We start from the raw sequence: 16,704 nt of genomic DNA on the forward strand, positions 1-16,704 counted from the left end.
ACACAACTGACATTTTGGACTGGATAATTCTTTGTTGTAGAGGTTTTCCTGTGTATTCTAAGATGTTTAAGAGCACTGCTGACCTCTGCCTACTTGATGCCAGAAATACCGCCCTCAGCTTTAACAATCAAAAATGCTTCCAGACATTGTCAAATGGCCAAGGTTTCCCCACAGAGTGAAAAATAGCAAATTTGCTCCAGTTGAAAACCACTGATTTAACAGGATGTCCAAAGAGATATTTTTCAGGTCTGCTTGTTTGTTTTTTCCTATAGCCCTGGATAACTAGAAAAGAAAATACATGCATTCCCTTTAATAGGAGACGAAAATTTAATATAGGAAGATGGTATTACGGCTATATTCTTTCTTAAAAGGTCTTTTTTTTAAATATTATCTATCAACTTAAGTATGTACAGACAGAACAATATCATGGCTGGGATCTGAATCAAAATAGAACCAGGGTAGACAAATGGAACACAACAGGCTTTTGTTCATTATACTATTCATCCATCTATATTCAAAAAAACTCTGTAGTCATAGTTTTAAAAAAAGGAACTCCACACAGATCTCAGTAGATAAGTAAACAACCTGCTGCTGACTACACCAAAGCCTTACAGTTCAAGAAAACAACAGTTAGCTGAACGCCTGGAAAGAAATGCTCAGAGAGGGCGCCTGGGTGGTTCAGTTGGTTGAGCGGCTGCCTTTGGCTCAGGTCATGATCCTGGACTTCCAGGATCGAGTCCTGCATTGGGCTCCTAGCTTCTTGGGGAGTCTGCTTCTCCCTCTGACCTTCTCCTGTCTCATGCTCTCTCTCACTCATTCTCTCTCCAATAAATAAATAAAATCTTTAAAAAAAAAAAAAAAGAAAAGAAAAGAAATGCTCGGAGGAAGAGCGCCGGGTGAGTCAAAGCACTGAAAAGCATCCCATACACCGGGGAATAAAGAAAGCCTATTGCACACCCAGACAGAATCCATGCTAAGAAAATCCCTGAGAAGACACTAAACTTTCACCCACAACTGATTTTCAAGCTCAGCACAAATAGGAAGTGAAGACAAAGGCAGAGCTGGCAATAGCGTGCCCAAGTTTTGAAGGAATGCCCCCAACACACAGTCAATCTGCAAAGACTGGGAAAGGGCTTTTATTCCTCTTTTTTTCTTTCACTCCAGGTGCTCAAGGAGATCTCTATCAACACATTCCCTGGCCACTAAAACACAGGCTTCACAGGTAATACCCAAGACAGTACAGAGTCTGTACGAAAATGGTCTCGAAAACTCATTGAGCAAACAACTAAAATCCAGAGCAAGCAACAAAAACATACCTGAACAATGGGAAGAACCTGATTTCCAGAGTTAACACATCATAATCTCCAAGATGTGCAGTGCTCAAGAAAATGTCACAAAGCATATGAAGAAGCAAGAAAAGTATGGCCTATTCACAGGAGAAAATAATAAAAACTGTCCCTAAAGAAGCACAAACATCACACTTAAATTGCTAGAAAAAGACTAAGTCGACTTTAAACATGGTCAAAGAGCTGAAGGAAACCAAGTAAAATGTCTGAACAAACACAGAATGTCAATTAAGAGATGAAAACAATTAAAAAAAAGAAACCAAATTTCAGAACTAAAAAGTAAAATAACTGAAATGAAAAATTCACGAGAGGGTTGCAACAGCAGACTGAGCAGGCTTTGAGAAGAATCAGTAAGCTTGAAGATGTGTCCATCACCCAGTCTGAGGAGCAGGAAAAGGAAAAGTGCATGTAGCTTTCTAGACCTGTGCGACACCATCCAAGAATATCAACATATGTTGAATGGAAGTCCCAAGAGGAAACAGAGAAAGGGGCACAAAGAATACACGAAGAAATAATGGTTTAAAACTTTAAAAACTTCCCAAATTATATAAAAGACATTAATTTACACATCCAACAAGCTCAATGAACTCAAGCAGAATAAATTCAAAGAGATCCAAACCAAGACGCATTATAGCCAAACTGCTAAAAGACAAAGCCTTCAAGAATCCTGAAGGAAGCAAGAGAAGAATTCATCACATACCAGGGATCCTCAGTAAGATTAACAGCCCATTTCTCAGCAGAAACCATGTAAGTCAAGAAGTAGTGAGATAACATATTTAAAATGCTAAAAGGAAAAACAATGTCAACCAAGAATTCCGTATCTAGCAAAACTATTTGTCAAAACCAAAGGAAAAACAATGTCAATCAAGAATTCTGTATCTAGCAAAACTATTCGTCAAAGCTGAAGGAAACACAAGGCATGTCCAGAAGAAGCAAAGCTGAGCGAGTCCAGCACGAATGGACCTGCACTACGAGAAATGCTAAAAGCAGCCCTGTTAAGCAGAAAGGAAGGGACACTAGATAGACTTGCAGCACCACACAAAGAAACACAGAACGTAAAGCTTGTTACAAATACAAAAAAGTCTGTATATCTGAACTTTTTGGACTCTAGCACCTCTTTTTTCCCTATACAATTAAAAAAATAAATGTATAAAACTAAAATCATAAATCTGTTAATAAGCCTACAATGCATAAAGTTGTAACCTGTGACAACACAAAGGAGAAGGAATGAAGCTTTGTATGACCAGTTTTTGAATACTGTTGAACCAAAGGTGGTCTTTGTTCAAAATAAAGTCAATCCTCATTATTTGCTTATGCCATATTTGCAAAATTACCTACTTCCTAAAATTTATCTAAAACCCCAAAATCAATACTTTAGGGTCAATATTTATGGTCATTCATGGTCATTCACAGAGCAGCAAAAAAATCTGAGTCTAGTACATACATCCCAAATGAGGTCAAACAACACAATGTTCTCTTCGCCTTCTTGTTTAAGCTTTTATACTGCAAATGATGCTCTTTTGGCAGTCAACTTCATGTCCCACTTTTTGCATTCTGTGCTTTTTCTTAGTGATGTTGCTATTTAAAACAGCTCCCAAGCGCAGGGCTAAAGTGCAGTGTAGTGTTCTGAATCACAAGAAACTACAATGTGCCTCGAGGGAAAATATCTGTGTTAGATAAGCTTCATTCAGGCATGAATTACAATGCTGTTGGCCCTAAGTTCAATGCTAATGAATCAAAAGTATATGTAAAATAAGGCATCTTTACACAGAAAAACACAGAGAACAAAGTTAAATACTGAGAAGATGGAAAATACGTTGTGACAAGAGGACTCCAAGAACTTAACCCTTTATCCCCCTAAAAGTCAGTTTAGTATTTGCTAATGCAGCATTTCGTGCAACTTCACAGAACTGTATATATCCACAGCTAAAGAAAATTAAATGTAGACTCTTGTAAATTTAAGAGGTTAGTTTTAATCCCCAGAGGAATAACCACCAAGAAAATAACTAAAACATGTATTAGAAAGGGAAACAATAATGGAGTCAAATTGTACATAACCAAAAAACAAACACAAAAGAAGACAGTAATAAGGTGTACAACATAAAAGATATAAAATTTACAAAAACAAAGAGCAAAATGTGAATGGATTAAATTATCTACATTAAAAGCCAGAGATTGGCAGAATGAATTTAAAAAACATCCAACAATATACTGCCTAAGAGATTCACTTCAGATCCAAAGACACAGACAGACGTGAAAGGAAGAAAAACATTTAATGCAAATAGTAATCAAAAAAGACTTGACATAGCTATACTCATATAACACAAAACAGATGTTAAGTCAAAAACCATCAGGAAAGAAAAAGAAGAACATTATATATTGATAAACAGATCAATCCATCAAGAAGATATTAACAATTATAAGTACATACATACTTAAAAAAAGAGCACCAAAATACATGAAACAAAAATTTATAAGCGAAAAGAAAAATACAGTTCTATATTAATAATTATAAAATTCAAAAACCTTATTTTAAATAACAGAATTGGGCAGAAGATCAAAAAAGGAATAGTGTATTTGAACAATATGATAAACCAATAATACCTATGACATATACAAAACAAAACACCCCCCCAAAAAATACACATTTTTTTCAATTGTACATAGATCATTTTCTAGGATGCACCCTATGTTAGGCCATAAAACAAGTGTCAATAAATTCTCAAAGACTGAAATCATACAAAATATTGTCTTCAATCACAATGGAATAAAAGCAGAAATAAAGAACAGAAAGAAAACTGAAAAACCAACAGATAAGTGAAAATTAAGCAACAGTTCTAAACAACCGGAGGATCACAGGGAAATTACAAAATACTACAGATGAACAGAATTTTGCTAAAACAGTGCTCAGAGAGAAATCTGTACTTGTAAACACTCACATGAAAAAAAAATCAATAACCTACCTACACACCATAAATACTAAAAATGAGAAGGAAACGGCTCAAGGCAGCAAAAGGAAGGATATGACAAAAATCAGAATAGAAACAAATGAAACTTGAGAACAGAAAAATATAAGAGAAAAATAATGAACCCAAAAGCTGGTTCTTGCAAAGGTCAACACCAATGTACACCACTAACAATCTTACAGAAATAAAGGATCATGATAATACTATAAACAACTATATGCCAACAAATTAGATAAACTAGATGAAATGAACAAATTCCTAGAAACATACAAATTCCCAAACTGACTCAAGTAGAAATGGAAAATCTTAACCAAATTATGACAAGTAATTGAATCAGTATTCAAAACCTCTCTACAAAGAAAAGCCCCAAAACAGGCTTCACTGGTGAATTCCTGTAATCATTTTAAGAATCAATACCAATTCTTCCCAAACTTCCAAACGTAAGAGAAGGGAACATTTCCTAACTCATTCTATAAGATTAGCAATATCCTAATGCCAAAGCCAGATAAATCCATCCTACGATAAATTTATTTCTCACAAAGGTGTGAGTCTGTAATTCTGAAGTCGTTCACATGCACATAACTACGGCTGAAGTTACTATGTTGTAGATGATGAGGGCCAGGCTGGGTTCCTGACTGTCCAAGAAAAAAGTTACCAAAAAGCACAAAAGGAGTAATAGAATGAACTCTATGTTTGCTGATGGGAGTGGAAGATACTAGTAAAAACTCTCAGTTGTGTATTTTAACATACACCGAGAGATACACACACATTTTCTACTTCTATCTGCTGAGAGGCCCTGGAAGCACTAATACCCCAATAGAAAGGAGCGTATCAGCACCCAAATTTCAGAGTCTAAGTATCATTCTTCAGTAAGAGGAACTAGAGCTCCTTAGAAAAGTGGCTGACCCCAAAGCTGGGCAGGAAAAACACAAGCTGGACCTGGAGCCTCTTCTGGAATCAGATAATACCAAGTGTTTGTTGTAAATGCAAGAAAAGACACGGAAGCCGACACAGAAGCAGACCCAACAGAGCTACTAATGGCCAAAGCTAGAAAAATATGAGCAATGAAGTAAATAAACAACAGTACTGGATTTTCCTGAGTCCAAACTAATATAATAATAAATTTTAAAATGAGGGAGAAATGAGTCTTCCTTAAAGAAGCAGTCCAATTATTAAATGTAAAAAAAAAAATCAGTGGAACACCAAAGTAATAATTTGTAATAATCCACCAATGAATGAAAAATTTAGTGGGCAAATGCTTAAAGAGAAACAGCATATTTGCATAGACTCCAAGTACCTTCCCAAATATTTATTAATTACACAAAGGGGAAAAATTTTAAGGCGTAACTTTACACTTGAAAGCCTAGCAGACACCCTCTTAATCCAATGATAAAAGCTAACACCACTGCAACAGGACAGAATGTTATCATGTATCCCTTGAATAGGACCTGCTGAGAAGGTCACATCACCCCTACGGTAGTTTCCCAAAATCCATAACTTCGCTCTAACCACGAGAAAACATTAGACAAGATTTGTGACCAGCAGTCTTCCAAGGTGTTGAGGTTATGAAAAACAAGGACGGACTGAAGAACTGTGACGGACGACAGAAAACTAAAGAGATATAACGACTATATGTGATGAGGGATCCCAAACTGCATCCTGGAAGAAAAAGGGTATTAGTGGGAAAACTAATGAAACTCAAAGTTTCTAGTTTAATTAGTAGCACTGCATCAATGTTAATTTCTTTTTGATTATTTCTGATAATTGTTTTGATAACTGTTCCACAGTTACTGTTAATGGCCATAGTTAATGCTCCCTAATTAACATTAGGGAAAGTTAGGTGAAAAATATACAGAAACTCTACTATCTTTGTAAGTCTTCTGTATATCCAGAATTATTTCAAAACAAAAAGTTTATGCCTGTAAGAACTTAATGACAGAGCAAGAGTCTTCCATTTTAACAAATAAAAACAGGATAAAAAACAGAACGTAGAGAATGATTTCAACCATGTTGTTGAAAACATAAGACTCGGAGGGGAAAAGAGAAAGAAAGCGAATGCTCCGAGGCATTAACAGCGATGTGTCTGGATTCTGGAATTCCAGAGAGTTGTTTCTCTTTATATTTTATACTTTCTAGTATTTTCTAAAAGTTTCTATAGCAAGCATGGATAACTTTTATGATCAATGATATAAAACCATTTTTAAAAAAAGAATTACAGCTCTTGTACCAATACAATAAATTAAAAAAAGAATTATAGCTCTTGTACCAATACGATAAATGAAGAAATGGCATAGACTGGCAGGTATTAAATCATTTTGTTTGCTAAAGGGTGAAATATTAAGAATGTAAAACAAGGGTGCCTGGGTGGCTCAGTGGGTTGAGCCTCTGCCTTTGGCTAAGGTCATAATCCAGGGTCCTGGGATCGAGCCCTGCATCAGGCTTCCTGCTCAGCGGGGAACCTGCTTCCTCCTCTCTCTCTCTGCCTGCCTCTCTGCCTAGTTGTGATTTCTGCCTGTCAAATAAATAAATAAAATCTTTAAAGAAAGAAAGAAAGGAAGGAAGGAAGGAAGGAAGGAAGGAAGGAAGGAAGAAAGAAAGAAAGAAAGAAAGAAAGAAAGAAAGAAAGAAAGAAAGAAAATAAATAAATAAATGTAAAACAGAATTCGGCATACAAGTGGATACAGTGAGTTAGAGAAAGTAGAGCTTTTCAGCCTAAGCCACTGGACAGCTAATGGTGCCTTAACAAAACCAGAGGAGGAGGTTCACAGACGGCACAATGAACCCCACTGTGGAAGGACCTGGGGATCAGCGGGAAGAAAATATCCAACAGGCAACTGCAAACAGAGCATGAAAACTCGGAAAGGAGACCAGGGTCAGAGACAAAGAATACAAAAGTGGCTCAGTCGGTTCAGCGTCCAAGTCTTGATTTTGGCTCAAGATCCCAGGGCTGTGAGACAGAGCCCTGCAGGCAGCTCCGGCGGAGCCTGTCTCGAAGGTTCTCGCGCGTCCTGTCTCTCCCCGTCTCTCCTCCCCCGGCCCGGCCGACCCTGCACCCAGCTTGCAAGTTCTCTCTCTTAAAAAAACAAAACAAAACAAAAAACAAGAATATAAAGCTGTCAATCTACAGGTATTTAATGAATACATAGAGACGGTTCACTTCTCCTACCACTATAATGCAGAGCAGTAAAAGAAAGCCAAGGACGAAATCAGAGAGAATCAGGCAGAGAATGAGGCAAAGAGCTAAAGAGGAAATTAAAAAGGAACTGACAAAGGACTGGGAGAAAATACTAAAGAGACTGGTGTGTCTGATAAGGGGCTAATACCCAAAATATATAAAGAATTCATACAACTCAACACCAGGAAGCTAATAATCTGATTTAAAATGGGCAAAGAACCTAAAGAGATACTTTTCAGAAGAGGCCATCCAGATGGCCAACAGACACAGGAAAAGACGCTCAGCGTCACCAGTCATGAAGGAAATGCGCATCAAAACCACATGAGCTATCACCGAACACCTGTCAGAATAGAACAAAAAAGACAAGAAATAACAAGTGTTGGCAAGGGTATGGAGAAAAAGAACCCCTTGTGCACAGCTGATGGGAATATAAGTTGGTACAGTCACAGTGGAAAACAGTATGGAGGTTACCTGAAAAATTATAAACAGAATAACCATATGATCCCGTAATTCCATTCCTGGGCATTTATTTACACAAAAAGATGTATGTACCGCTGTTTACTACAGCATCATTTATAGTAACCGTGATATGGAAGCAGCCCAAGTGTCCCCTAATAGATGAACAGATAAAGAAGATGTGGTACGTGTGTGCAATGCACTATTACTCAGACACAAAAAGAATGAGTCACTACCGTGTGTGACTATTTGGTTGGACCTAGAGGGTATTACGCTACATGAAATAAGGCAGACAGACACAGACAAATGTACCATATGATTCCACTTATATTTGTAATCTAAAAACAAATGAATACACAAAGAAACAAAGAGAATCAGAGCTATAAAAACAGAGAAATGATGGTTACCAGAAGGGGACGGGGATGGGAGATGGCAAAATGCGTGAGGGGTGGAGAGAGATACCGGCTTCCAGTTACTGAATAAATGCATCATAGGAATAAAAGGTAGAGGGGCGCCTGGGTGGCTCAGTGGGGTAAAGCCTCTGCCTTCCGCTCAGGTCATGATCTCAGGGTCCTGGGATCGAGCCCCGCATCGGGTTCTCTGCTCAGCGGGGAGCCCGCTTCCTCCTCTCTCTCTCTGCCTATCTCCTCTGCCTACTTGTGATCTCTGTCTGTCCAATAAGTAAATAAAAATCTTTTTAAAATATTTTAAAAAAAAAGAAGAAGAAGAAAAGGTAGAGAACAGGGCATACCGCCCAGGGTAATGTCACAGTGTTGTACGGTAACAGATGGGAGCTGCCGTCACGGGGAGCGCAGCGTAGGGCGTAAACTTGTTGAATCACTATGCTGCACATCTGAAACTATCATGTATATCAACTATATTCAAATTTTAAAAAATTTTAAAAATAATTAACTAATCAAAATCTAGGGAGTGTAGCTGAAGAAGTACTTAGATGAAAATTTTTGATTACAGACTTATAGAAGACTAATATTACTAAGTTAACAATCTAAGCTATAAAAAGAAGAGGGGGCAAAAAAAATAGTAGATTACTGAACAAGAAAACAAAGATAATGCAGAGGATTCATGAAAGACAAAAAATCGGCAAACCCCTGATAAAAACTAATCAAGGAAAAACAACCAAATGCATGACTGTATTAGGAATGAAGACGGGGGTTAATTATAGAAACAGCAGAGCTTCAGGTAAATTTGCATGCCATGCTGAACAGAAATGGATTATTACAGAAGGTCACATATTTGGTCACCACAGCCATTCATTTTCACTTACCGCCAACAGAAGACACATTTATTTGCACAGGCCAAGCTTGGGGTAGTTTCCATGCAACGGTGGCTCTCGATGCCGTAGAACGTATGTTTATAGCAACCTCCTCTCCCTCGGAGCATCGACTGCGGAAGTGAAAAAACAAATGATAATCTGGATAAAATCCTCAAGGCAAGGAAACAGAACACCAAGTACATCATATTTAAGAAAAAAATGTGCCTTTCATAACCATAAATACCCCTACTGGTATCGGCATGACGCAGAAAATTAACATTCCAGTGTTTTGATGATGCTTTGGGTTTTGATGGTCCTTTAAGTTTTCTAAAACCCAGTGAAATCAACTATGATTCATTAACTCTGAAAGATCTACAGAGAAGGCCACTGATGCCTGCACTTTCAAATCCATTCAACTGCCTCAGATAATGTTAGTCCAATAATACAGAAAACCAAGGGGTAGGTATGACAGGCTCCAAGAAGACGGCCACAGCATGCACGCGAAAGGGTGTCTCTGCTTCGAGTAAGGGAGGTGGGCGAGGGCATGCACCCTGAAGTACAGTCTGTGTCAACTGAAGGGCAGAACTTGAACATACTGAGACCGTTAAGGGGACCAGCAGCATGAACGTGAAAGACATATTTTTCCCAAAAAGGACACTATTTAATACATGAGTCGTAAAACCACGGTGAGTGTAGTAAGAATGAAAAGTTGAGGAAATAGTGCGGGTCAACTTAGGGTTAGAATCACAAGATATTACCAAGCTTTCTGAGGTCTCATCAGAAAGCTCCATCTAGAAATTCTGCAAGACAGGCTGAATTTCATAAGAGCGAAATCTGGGGGGGAAGCTATGCAAATAAGGTTATGGTGACTTGTGTCCCATTAGCGGAGGAAAGAGGCAGGGTGCTAAGGAGGTATGTGATGCTGACTCAGGTCAGCTGCGACTGAGGCATGACTGAATTATCAACAGGAACAAACGAGATGCGAGGAGCCTGTGTGTGTGCGTGCGTGTGTGTGTGCGTGTGTATGTGTGTGTGTGCGTGTGTGTGTGTGTGCCTGTGTGTGCGCGCATGTGTGGTATATGTATATATCAGTGTGCTAACATTATAATGCTATCCACAATGAAAGAAAATTACCAAAAAATCTACCAGCTTGATTACTATGTTGGTCGATCACAAAGTCTTATTTTTTGCCCTGATCAAAAAGGTTCCCTTGTCCATCTCACTTGGTACTTGCATAAAGAAAAGTAAGAAAAAATACCGTTCAAGGTAACTACAAATTCTCTTTCAACTTCCCAATAAAATATCCAAAAGGCAAACAAAACATGCAAATCCTGCAAACAGCACCGGAAACTAAAAATAAAAGTCTTCCAAATGCCAAAGTCAGAGGGAAACCAGCACTGAAGGAGAAACGAAGTTGAAGACCCGAAGATTCCAGTATTTACTGAGAAGGTGATGAACCCCAAGGACGGGTGCTGAATGTACAAAAATGAGTAAGACCGAGCCCCCAGCCACGATCCAGTACGAGGAAATGTCAAGTAAAGAGGCAAAATGGGGGGCGCCTGGGTCGCTCAGCGGGTTAAAGCCTCTGCCTTCAGCTCAGGTCATGATCTCAGGGTCCTGGGATCGAGCCCCACATCGGGCTCTCTGCTCAGCAGGGAGCCTGCTTCCTCCTCTCTCTGCCTGCCTCTCTGCCTACTTGTGATCTCTGTCTGTCAAATAAATAAATAAAATCTTTAAAAAAAAAAAAGAGGCAAAATGGGTACTGCTATGACAATAGGGTATTTGAATCAATCAAGAGTCTCCTGCAAGCAACAGAAACGGACTGTGGCTGCAAAGAAAAGGGATTTAAAATGGACCCCACGGCTCACGGAATCTTTAGAAAGGCAGGAATAAGGCCGGCTGGCAGGACCAGGCCTCCATCCCTCAGACGCCATCACTCTCGGGACACGTCACGGCACCGCCCTGAAAAGCAGAGGCTGCTGCCATGAGCCCAAGCATGAGGTGTCCCTGTCCCAGGTCCTCCTCCTCACTCACCTCACACTCCAAGTCTCAGGCAAAGGCAAGCACCACCCTAAATGATCCTGTTACACCCACTGCCAGCCCGAGACACCAGGCAACAGTGTGTCTCGTCCTCGGCTTCTGAAGCAGGCAGTGGGTCCTTGCGCTCAACAAAGCTAATGTCACAGAATTCCCCAAACACGAAAAGGCCCAGATGCTGGACGAGCAGAGAAAAGCCAAGTGTCCATCATGGTGTCACTGGAGCCCGTGAGATGGACGCCGAGCCAGCTGGCTGTGCAGGAGCAGAGAGAACGTCCCAGAGGGGTGCTGTGCACACTGAATACCGGAGGGCTATGAGGATAAAGGGTCAGAGGCATATGAGAAGAAGGACGACACGCTGCTCTTTCTAAATCTGTTTTCTCGGGCGCCTGGGTGGCTCAGTGGGTTAAACGTCTGCCTTCGACTCAGGTCATGATCTCAGGGTCCTGGGATCAACGGGTTCTCTGCTCAGCAGGGAGCCTGCTTCCTCCTCTCTCTCTGCCTGCCTCTCTGCCTGCTCCTGATCTCTGTCTGTCAAATGAATAAATAAAATCTTTTAAAAATAAAATACCTATTTTTTCTATAAGTTTTTATAGCTTTAGTTTAGTTCATGATCCATTTTCAGTTAATTTTCATGTAAGAGGTGAAGTGTATCTTTTCAGAGATTTTATTTTTATTTATTTGACACAGAGAGAGAGGGAGGGAGGCACAAGCAGGGGGAGGAGCAGAGGGAGAGGGAGAAGCAGGCTCCGGCTGAGCAGGCATCACAGTAAGCTTTAACATCAAGGTGTATGATTCCTCCCACTTTATTTCTCTTCCCCGACACTGCTAAAGCTATTTTAGGGCCAGGACCACTCCCCGCAAATTTGAGAGCAAGTCTGTCTATTTCTACAGAACCCTCACCGGGATTCTGGTGGGCACTGCATGGCACGTAGAGATCAGTCTGGGGGAAAGTGACCGTTTCCCGTACTGTCTTCTAACCTATCAACACCTACGGAGATTTACATTTAGATTCCCATTCACATGTACACGCATTCAGATTCTCATCCATTTCTGCTTTGTTCTCTTTCCGTGTTTCCGGCGTAAGCGCTTGCTGCGGTAAACCTCCCTGGGGACCCCTGCCGGACTCACCCCCCACATCCGGTTTTTCTGTACTGTCATTTGCTTGTATGTATTTTTCCATTTCCTTTGCAAGTTCTTCTGTGGCCCAGGGCTTTCAGAGATGCACTGTTTAATTTCCAAAGAGATTTTCTTTTTGTTTCTATTATTCATTTCTAGCTTGATTCCATTATGGTCGGAGAACAATCTAATGATGTCAATTCTTGTAAATCCACTGAGATTTGTTCTTTGGCCGAGGACACGGTCTGTCTTGGCCGGTGTTCCACAGGCACTTGAAAACGTGTATATTCTGCTGTTGCTGGGTAAGATGCTCTTCATCTGTCAACCAGATCCTATTAGTTACTAGTGTTGCTGAGATTTTCTATATCCTTGTGATTTTCAGTGAAGTAGTTCCAGCAGATGCTGAAAGGGGTTTCAAGGTCCCCAACTAAGGGGCACCTGGGTGGCTCAGCCAGTAAGAATCTGACTCTTGGATCAAGCTCAGGTCATGATCTCGGGGTCGTCAGGCTCTGCACTCAGCAGGGAGGTCCCTTGAGGTCCTCTTCTGTCCCTCTGCCCCTCCCGCCGCTCACGTGTGTGCTCTTTAAAAAGAGGTCCCCAGCTGTAACTGTGAATTTTTATTTTTTTAAGGTTCTTCCATTCAACTACATCAGTTCTAAGCCTCCAGTGTCTGATGTAACCTCCTTTAGTGTGGATTATCCTTTTATTATTATGAAACGTCGTTCTCCGTCTCCAGTATGTTTCCTGGCTCTGTGGTCTGCTTAATCTGACTCGATAGAGGCAGCCCTGCTCTCTGGGTCACTGGCGGCACGCTATGAATCCTTCTATCATTTTACTCAACCTACCCGCGTCACTGGGTTTGAAGTGAGTTTCTTGTCCATGTATTCTGGGGTCCTATGTTTCTTACCCACTCTGCCAGTTATCTGCCAGTTCATATATTTACTTATTTTTAAAGATTTTATTTATTTATTTATTTGAGAGAGAATGAGTGAGAGAGAGCATGAGAGAGAAGGTCACAGGGAGAAACCCACTCCCCAAGGAGCTGGGAGCCCGATGCGGGACTCGATCCTGGGACTCCGGGGTCATGACCTGAGCCGAAGGCAGCCGCTCAACCCACTGAGCCACCCAGGCGCCCCTGCCAGTTCATATATTTAGAATATTTACATTTGAGAGGCGCCTGGGTGGCTTAGTAGGTTAAGTGTCTGCCTTCGGCTCAGGTCATGATTGCAGGCTCCTGGGATCGAGCCCGAGTGGGCTCCCTGCTCAGCGGGGAGCCTGCTTCTCCATCTCGAACTGCTACTCCCCCTGTTTGTGCGCTCTCTCTCTCAAATAAATAAATAAAATCTTCAGAATATTTGCATTTGAAGCAATCACTAATTTATTAGTCCTCGGGTCTGGTATTTTGTTATTTGTTTCCTGCTTGTTTCCTTTTTGTTCTCATACCCATTACTCTTTTCTTGATTTCCTGCAGGTTACGCAAACACTTTCAGTACCTCATCTGAATTTATCTTGCGGGTTTTTTTTTTCTTTTAGTGTGTCCCTTTGTAAACTTCTGTCAGAGTTGTTGGCAGCTCTTTGTATAGTTTTTGTAGTAGTTATTCTGAGTCTTGCATATATACAGGACTTCTGTATATACTGCATATATATGTGTGTGTGTGTGCGTGTGTACACTTACATATATACACAACTCTCAGAGTCGGCTGCTACTAACATTTTATACCTCATGTGAAGTGTGCAAATATCACTTCCACTCCCTTTAACTTTTCCTCTTTTAAATGAAATATCATTGCCCTGAGTATTTTAATTTTGTTTCAATCATCAAATATGATTTCTAAAAATCGTGAGGAAAACGATCATCTCCTGCACATACCCATATTTCTGATCTTTCCATCATTCTTCCTGACTTCCTTTGTGCTCCAATAATCTGTATCATTTCATCAGAAGAACTTCCTTTAGCCAGTTTTTAAGGGCAGATTAGCAAACAACAAATTCTTTGTTCTCAATCATGGATGTCTTTATTTAATCTTCATTCTGGAAGGACAGTTTTGCCAGATACAGAATTAATGCTCATCACGTATTTTCTTTCAACAACTGAAAAATGTGTACCACTTCCCTCTGGCCTCCTCGACTTCAGATGAGAAATCCGATGTCAAATAAATACTAATACATCATTTTTCTCTAACCTCTTTCAAGATCGTTTCTTTTTTACTTTTCAGATCATTCGTTCTAAGGTATTATGATGTGGATTTCTTTAGTTTTGTCCTGTTTGTGGTTTGCTCTGTCGTTCAGATCAGGTAAATTCTATCGAGCTATGCTGTTTAGAGATCATACTACTGACGTGGTAAAACCCCCGATTCTATCCTCTGTCGTCTCCAATCCATTAATGAGCCTCCTTAGGTGGTTTTCTGTTGCTAAATTAAGGATTAGGAAACGTGGGGTCTCAGCCTTCCTCTTCAGACAGACAGACAGACAGACGTAGAACACCCTGCTGCCCTATCGTTCTTCCGCTCCTGAAGTCCCAAACCAGGTAGCCGTCCTCTTACCATATTTCAAAGTTCTCATCTGGTGCCTCTTGTGTTTTCCCCGGTTCAGAGTTACGCAGAGCAGGAAGGAAGAGGGAGAAAGGGGTTTATGCCCCGTGTCCAGACCACTAATCCTCCGATAACACATTCCGAAAGGAAGTTCTCTCCCATCTGAAAATCAGTAAACAACGAGGCTGGAAAAGGGAAGGCCTGAGGGTGACACACGCTTAGAATTCAATCTATGTTATAAATCTAGGGGCAGAAATTACAGACAGCCTCAGAGTTATGAAGCCATTAATTCCTGGCCTCAGGGCAAATGAGAGCCCAAGAAATACAGCTGCAGCCCAGCAGAGCCACAGTGAATGAAGCAAGACACCATCACCAGGCAGGCTTTAGGCACATCAATTTGGGGACAGGGGTGCAGGGGGAGGAATGGAGATGGGGTGTTGGGAGACAGAACTCCAGGGGTCTCTCTCTGAATTCATGCAAGCAGCACTGCCTGCCTTTATTCTATACTATCTTCTCAAAAAGGTTTGTACAGTAAATGGCCTTAGAAGATACAGTGTCTCTCTCTGGAGCCAATGATATTGTGTTTATTGTCCAGTATAATACGGAGATGTCCCTCTAGGACAAAGGTCAGGCAGGATGACTGTCAACTCTAAGAGCTTCATTTTCCCTAAACTTGGGGTTCCTCTCCTATAGCACATACAGAGATGTTACTGGCCCTTCCAGAGCTGCCCCAGGGGCACCAGGGACTCCGGAACCAGAGTAAATAATGACATTCCAGCTACAGCTGTTATTATCATAAACTTCCCGTGCCTTCTGCCAGCATCCATGACCCTGTGGCCAGCTAACCAGCTATACACAAGTGGGTAAAATTTCAGAATCAAATTTTTGACAGGGACGCCTGGGTGGCTCAGTTGGTTGGACGACTGCCTTCGGCTCAGGTCATGATCCTGGAGTCCCGGGATCGAGTCCCGCATCGGGCTCCCAGCTCCATGGGGAGTCTGCTTCTCCCTCTGACCTTCTCCTCGTTCATGCTCTCTCTCACTGTCTCTCTCTCTCAAATAAATAAATAAAATCTTTAAAAAAAAAAAAAGTCTCCTAATGCCACTTTTCTAAAAAAAAAAAAATTTTTGACAGAGGATGGAGAATGCAACGCAGAGGTCAATGAGCGCCAGCGAGGGGACAAAACCAGTCTGCTGCCAGCTTCTGCAAATACAAGACTGCCGGAATTCTGCACCCCCCCCCCCATTTTACTGCCCACGGCTGCTTTTCTGCTATGGCAGAGCGGAGGAGCTACGGCACAGATCGTGCGACCCACAGAAGTTAAAAGTCACTATCTGGCCCTTTAAGAAAAAGTCTACTGACCCCTAACTCAGGTATTTCTTTCCTACTCTAGAGCAAAATAAATTCCAACTGATTAACCCTTAAAGAGTACATACAGGAGGTGAAGTCAGGGAAGCTGGAGGAGGAGGACCCACCAGGTCTCCGTCGCCCCGCCTGGACCACTGCACTGGCAGAATCTGTCTAAGGCAACTGCTCGGAAACTCAAGTCGGTTGAAGGGTTGCAACTTCCAGGAAAAGGCTTGGACAGTTCATTTCAGCTCTTAGCACAGCAGGAGCTCCCCACCCCCAGCCATGTGGCAGACAGCTATGCGCGTGTTCCGGAGGCAGCTTGCACACCGTTTGCGGCAGCTAGGGTAGGCAAAAAGGACACTGTCCTGCAAAATACTGGGCACCTGTGCTGTGACTGCTAACTGTAGCTTCTGATCACAGAGGTATGAAAGGGCACAGAGCCAGTGTTGCC

The 16,704-nt window shown here is 41.2% G+C and overlaps 1 protein-coding gene across 3 annotated transcripts in view; it reads right to left on the bottom strand.

The window, feature by feature from the left end:
• Positions 1–16,704, bottom strand: part of LOC309854802 (S-adenosyl-L-methionine-dependent tRNA 4-demethylwyosine synthase TYW1-like) — a 204,168-nt gene that overhangs the window by 115,131 nt on the left and 72,333 nt on the right. For all 3 annotated transcript variants that reach the window (XM_082714315.1, XM_082714317.1, XM_082714316.1), the window contains one exon: positions 9,229–9,347. In XM_082714315.1, the coding sequence (XP_082570441.1) occupies positions 9,229–9,347 (119 nt within the window). The remainder of the gene's footprint in view (positions 1–9,228; positions 9,348–16,704) is intronic.

The sequence above is a fragment of the Mustela nivalis genome (genome assembly GCF_964662115.1).
Source record: "Mustela nivalis genome assembly, chromosome: 19".
Taxonomy (NCBI): domain Eukaryota; kingdom Metazoa; phylum Chordata; class Mammalia; order Carnivora; family Mustelidae; genus Mustela; species Mustela nivalis.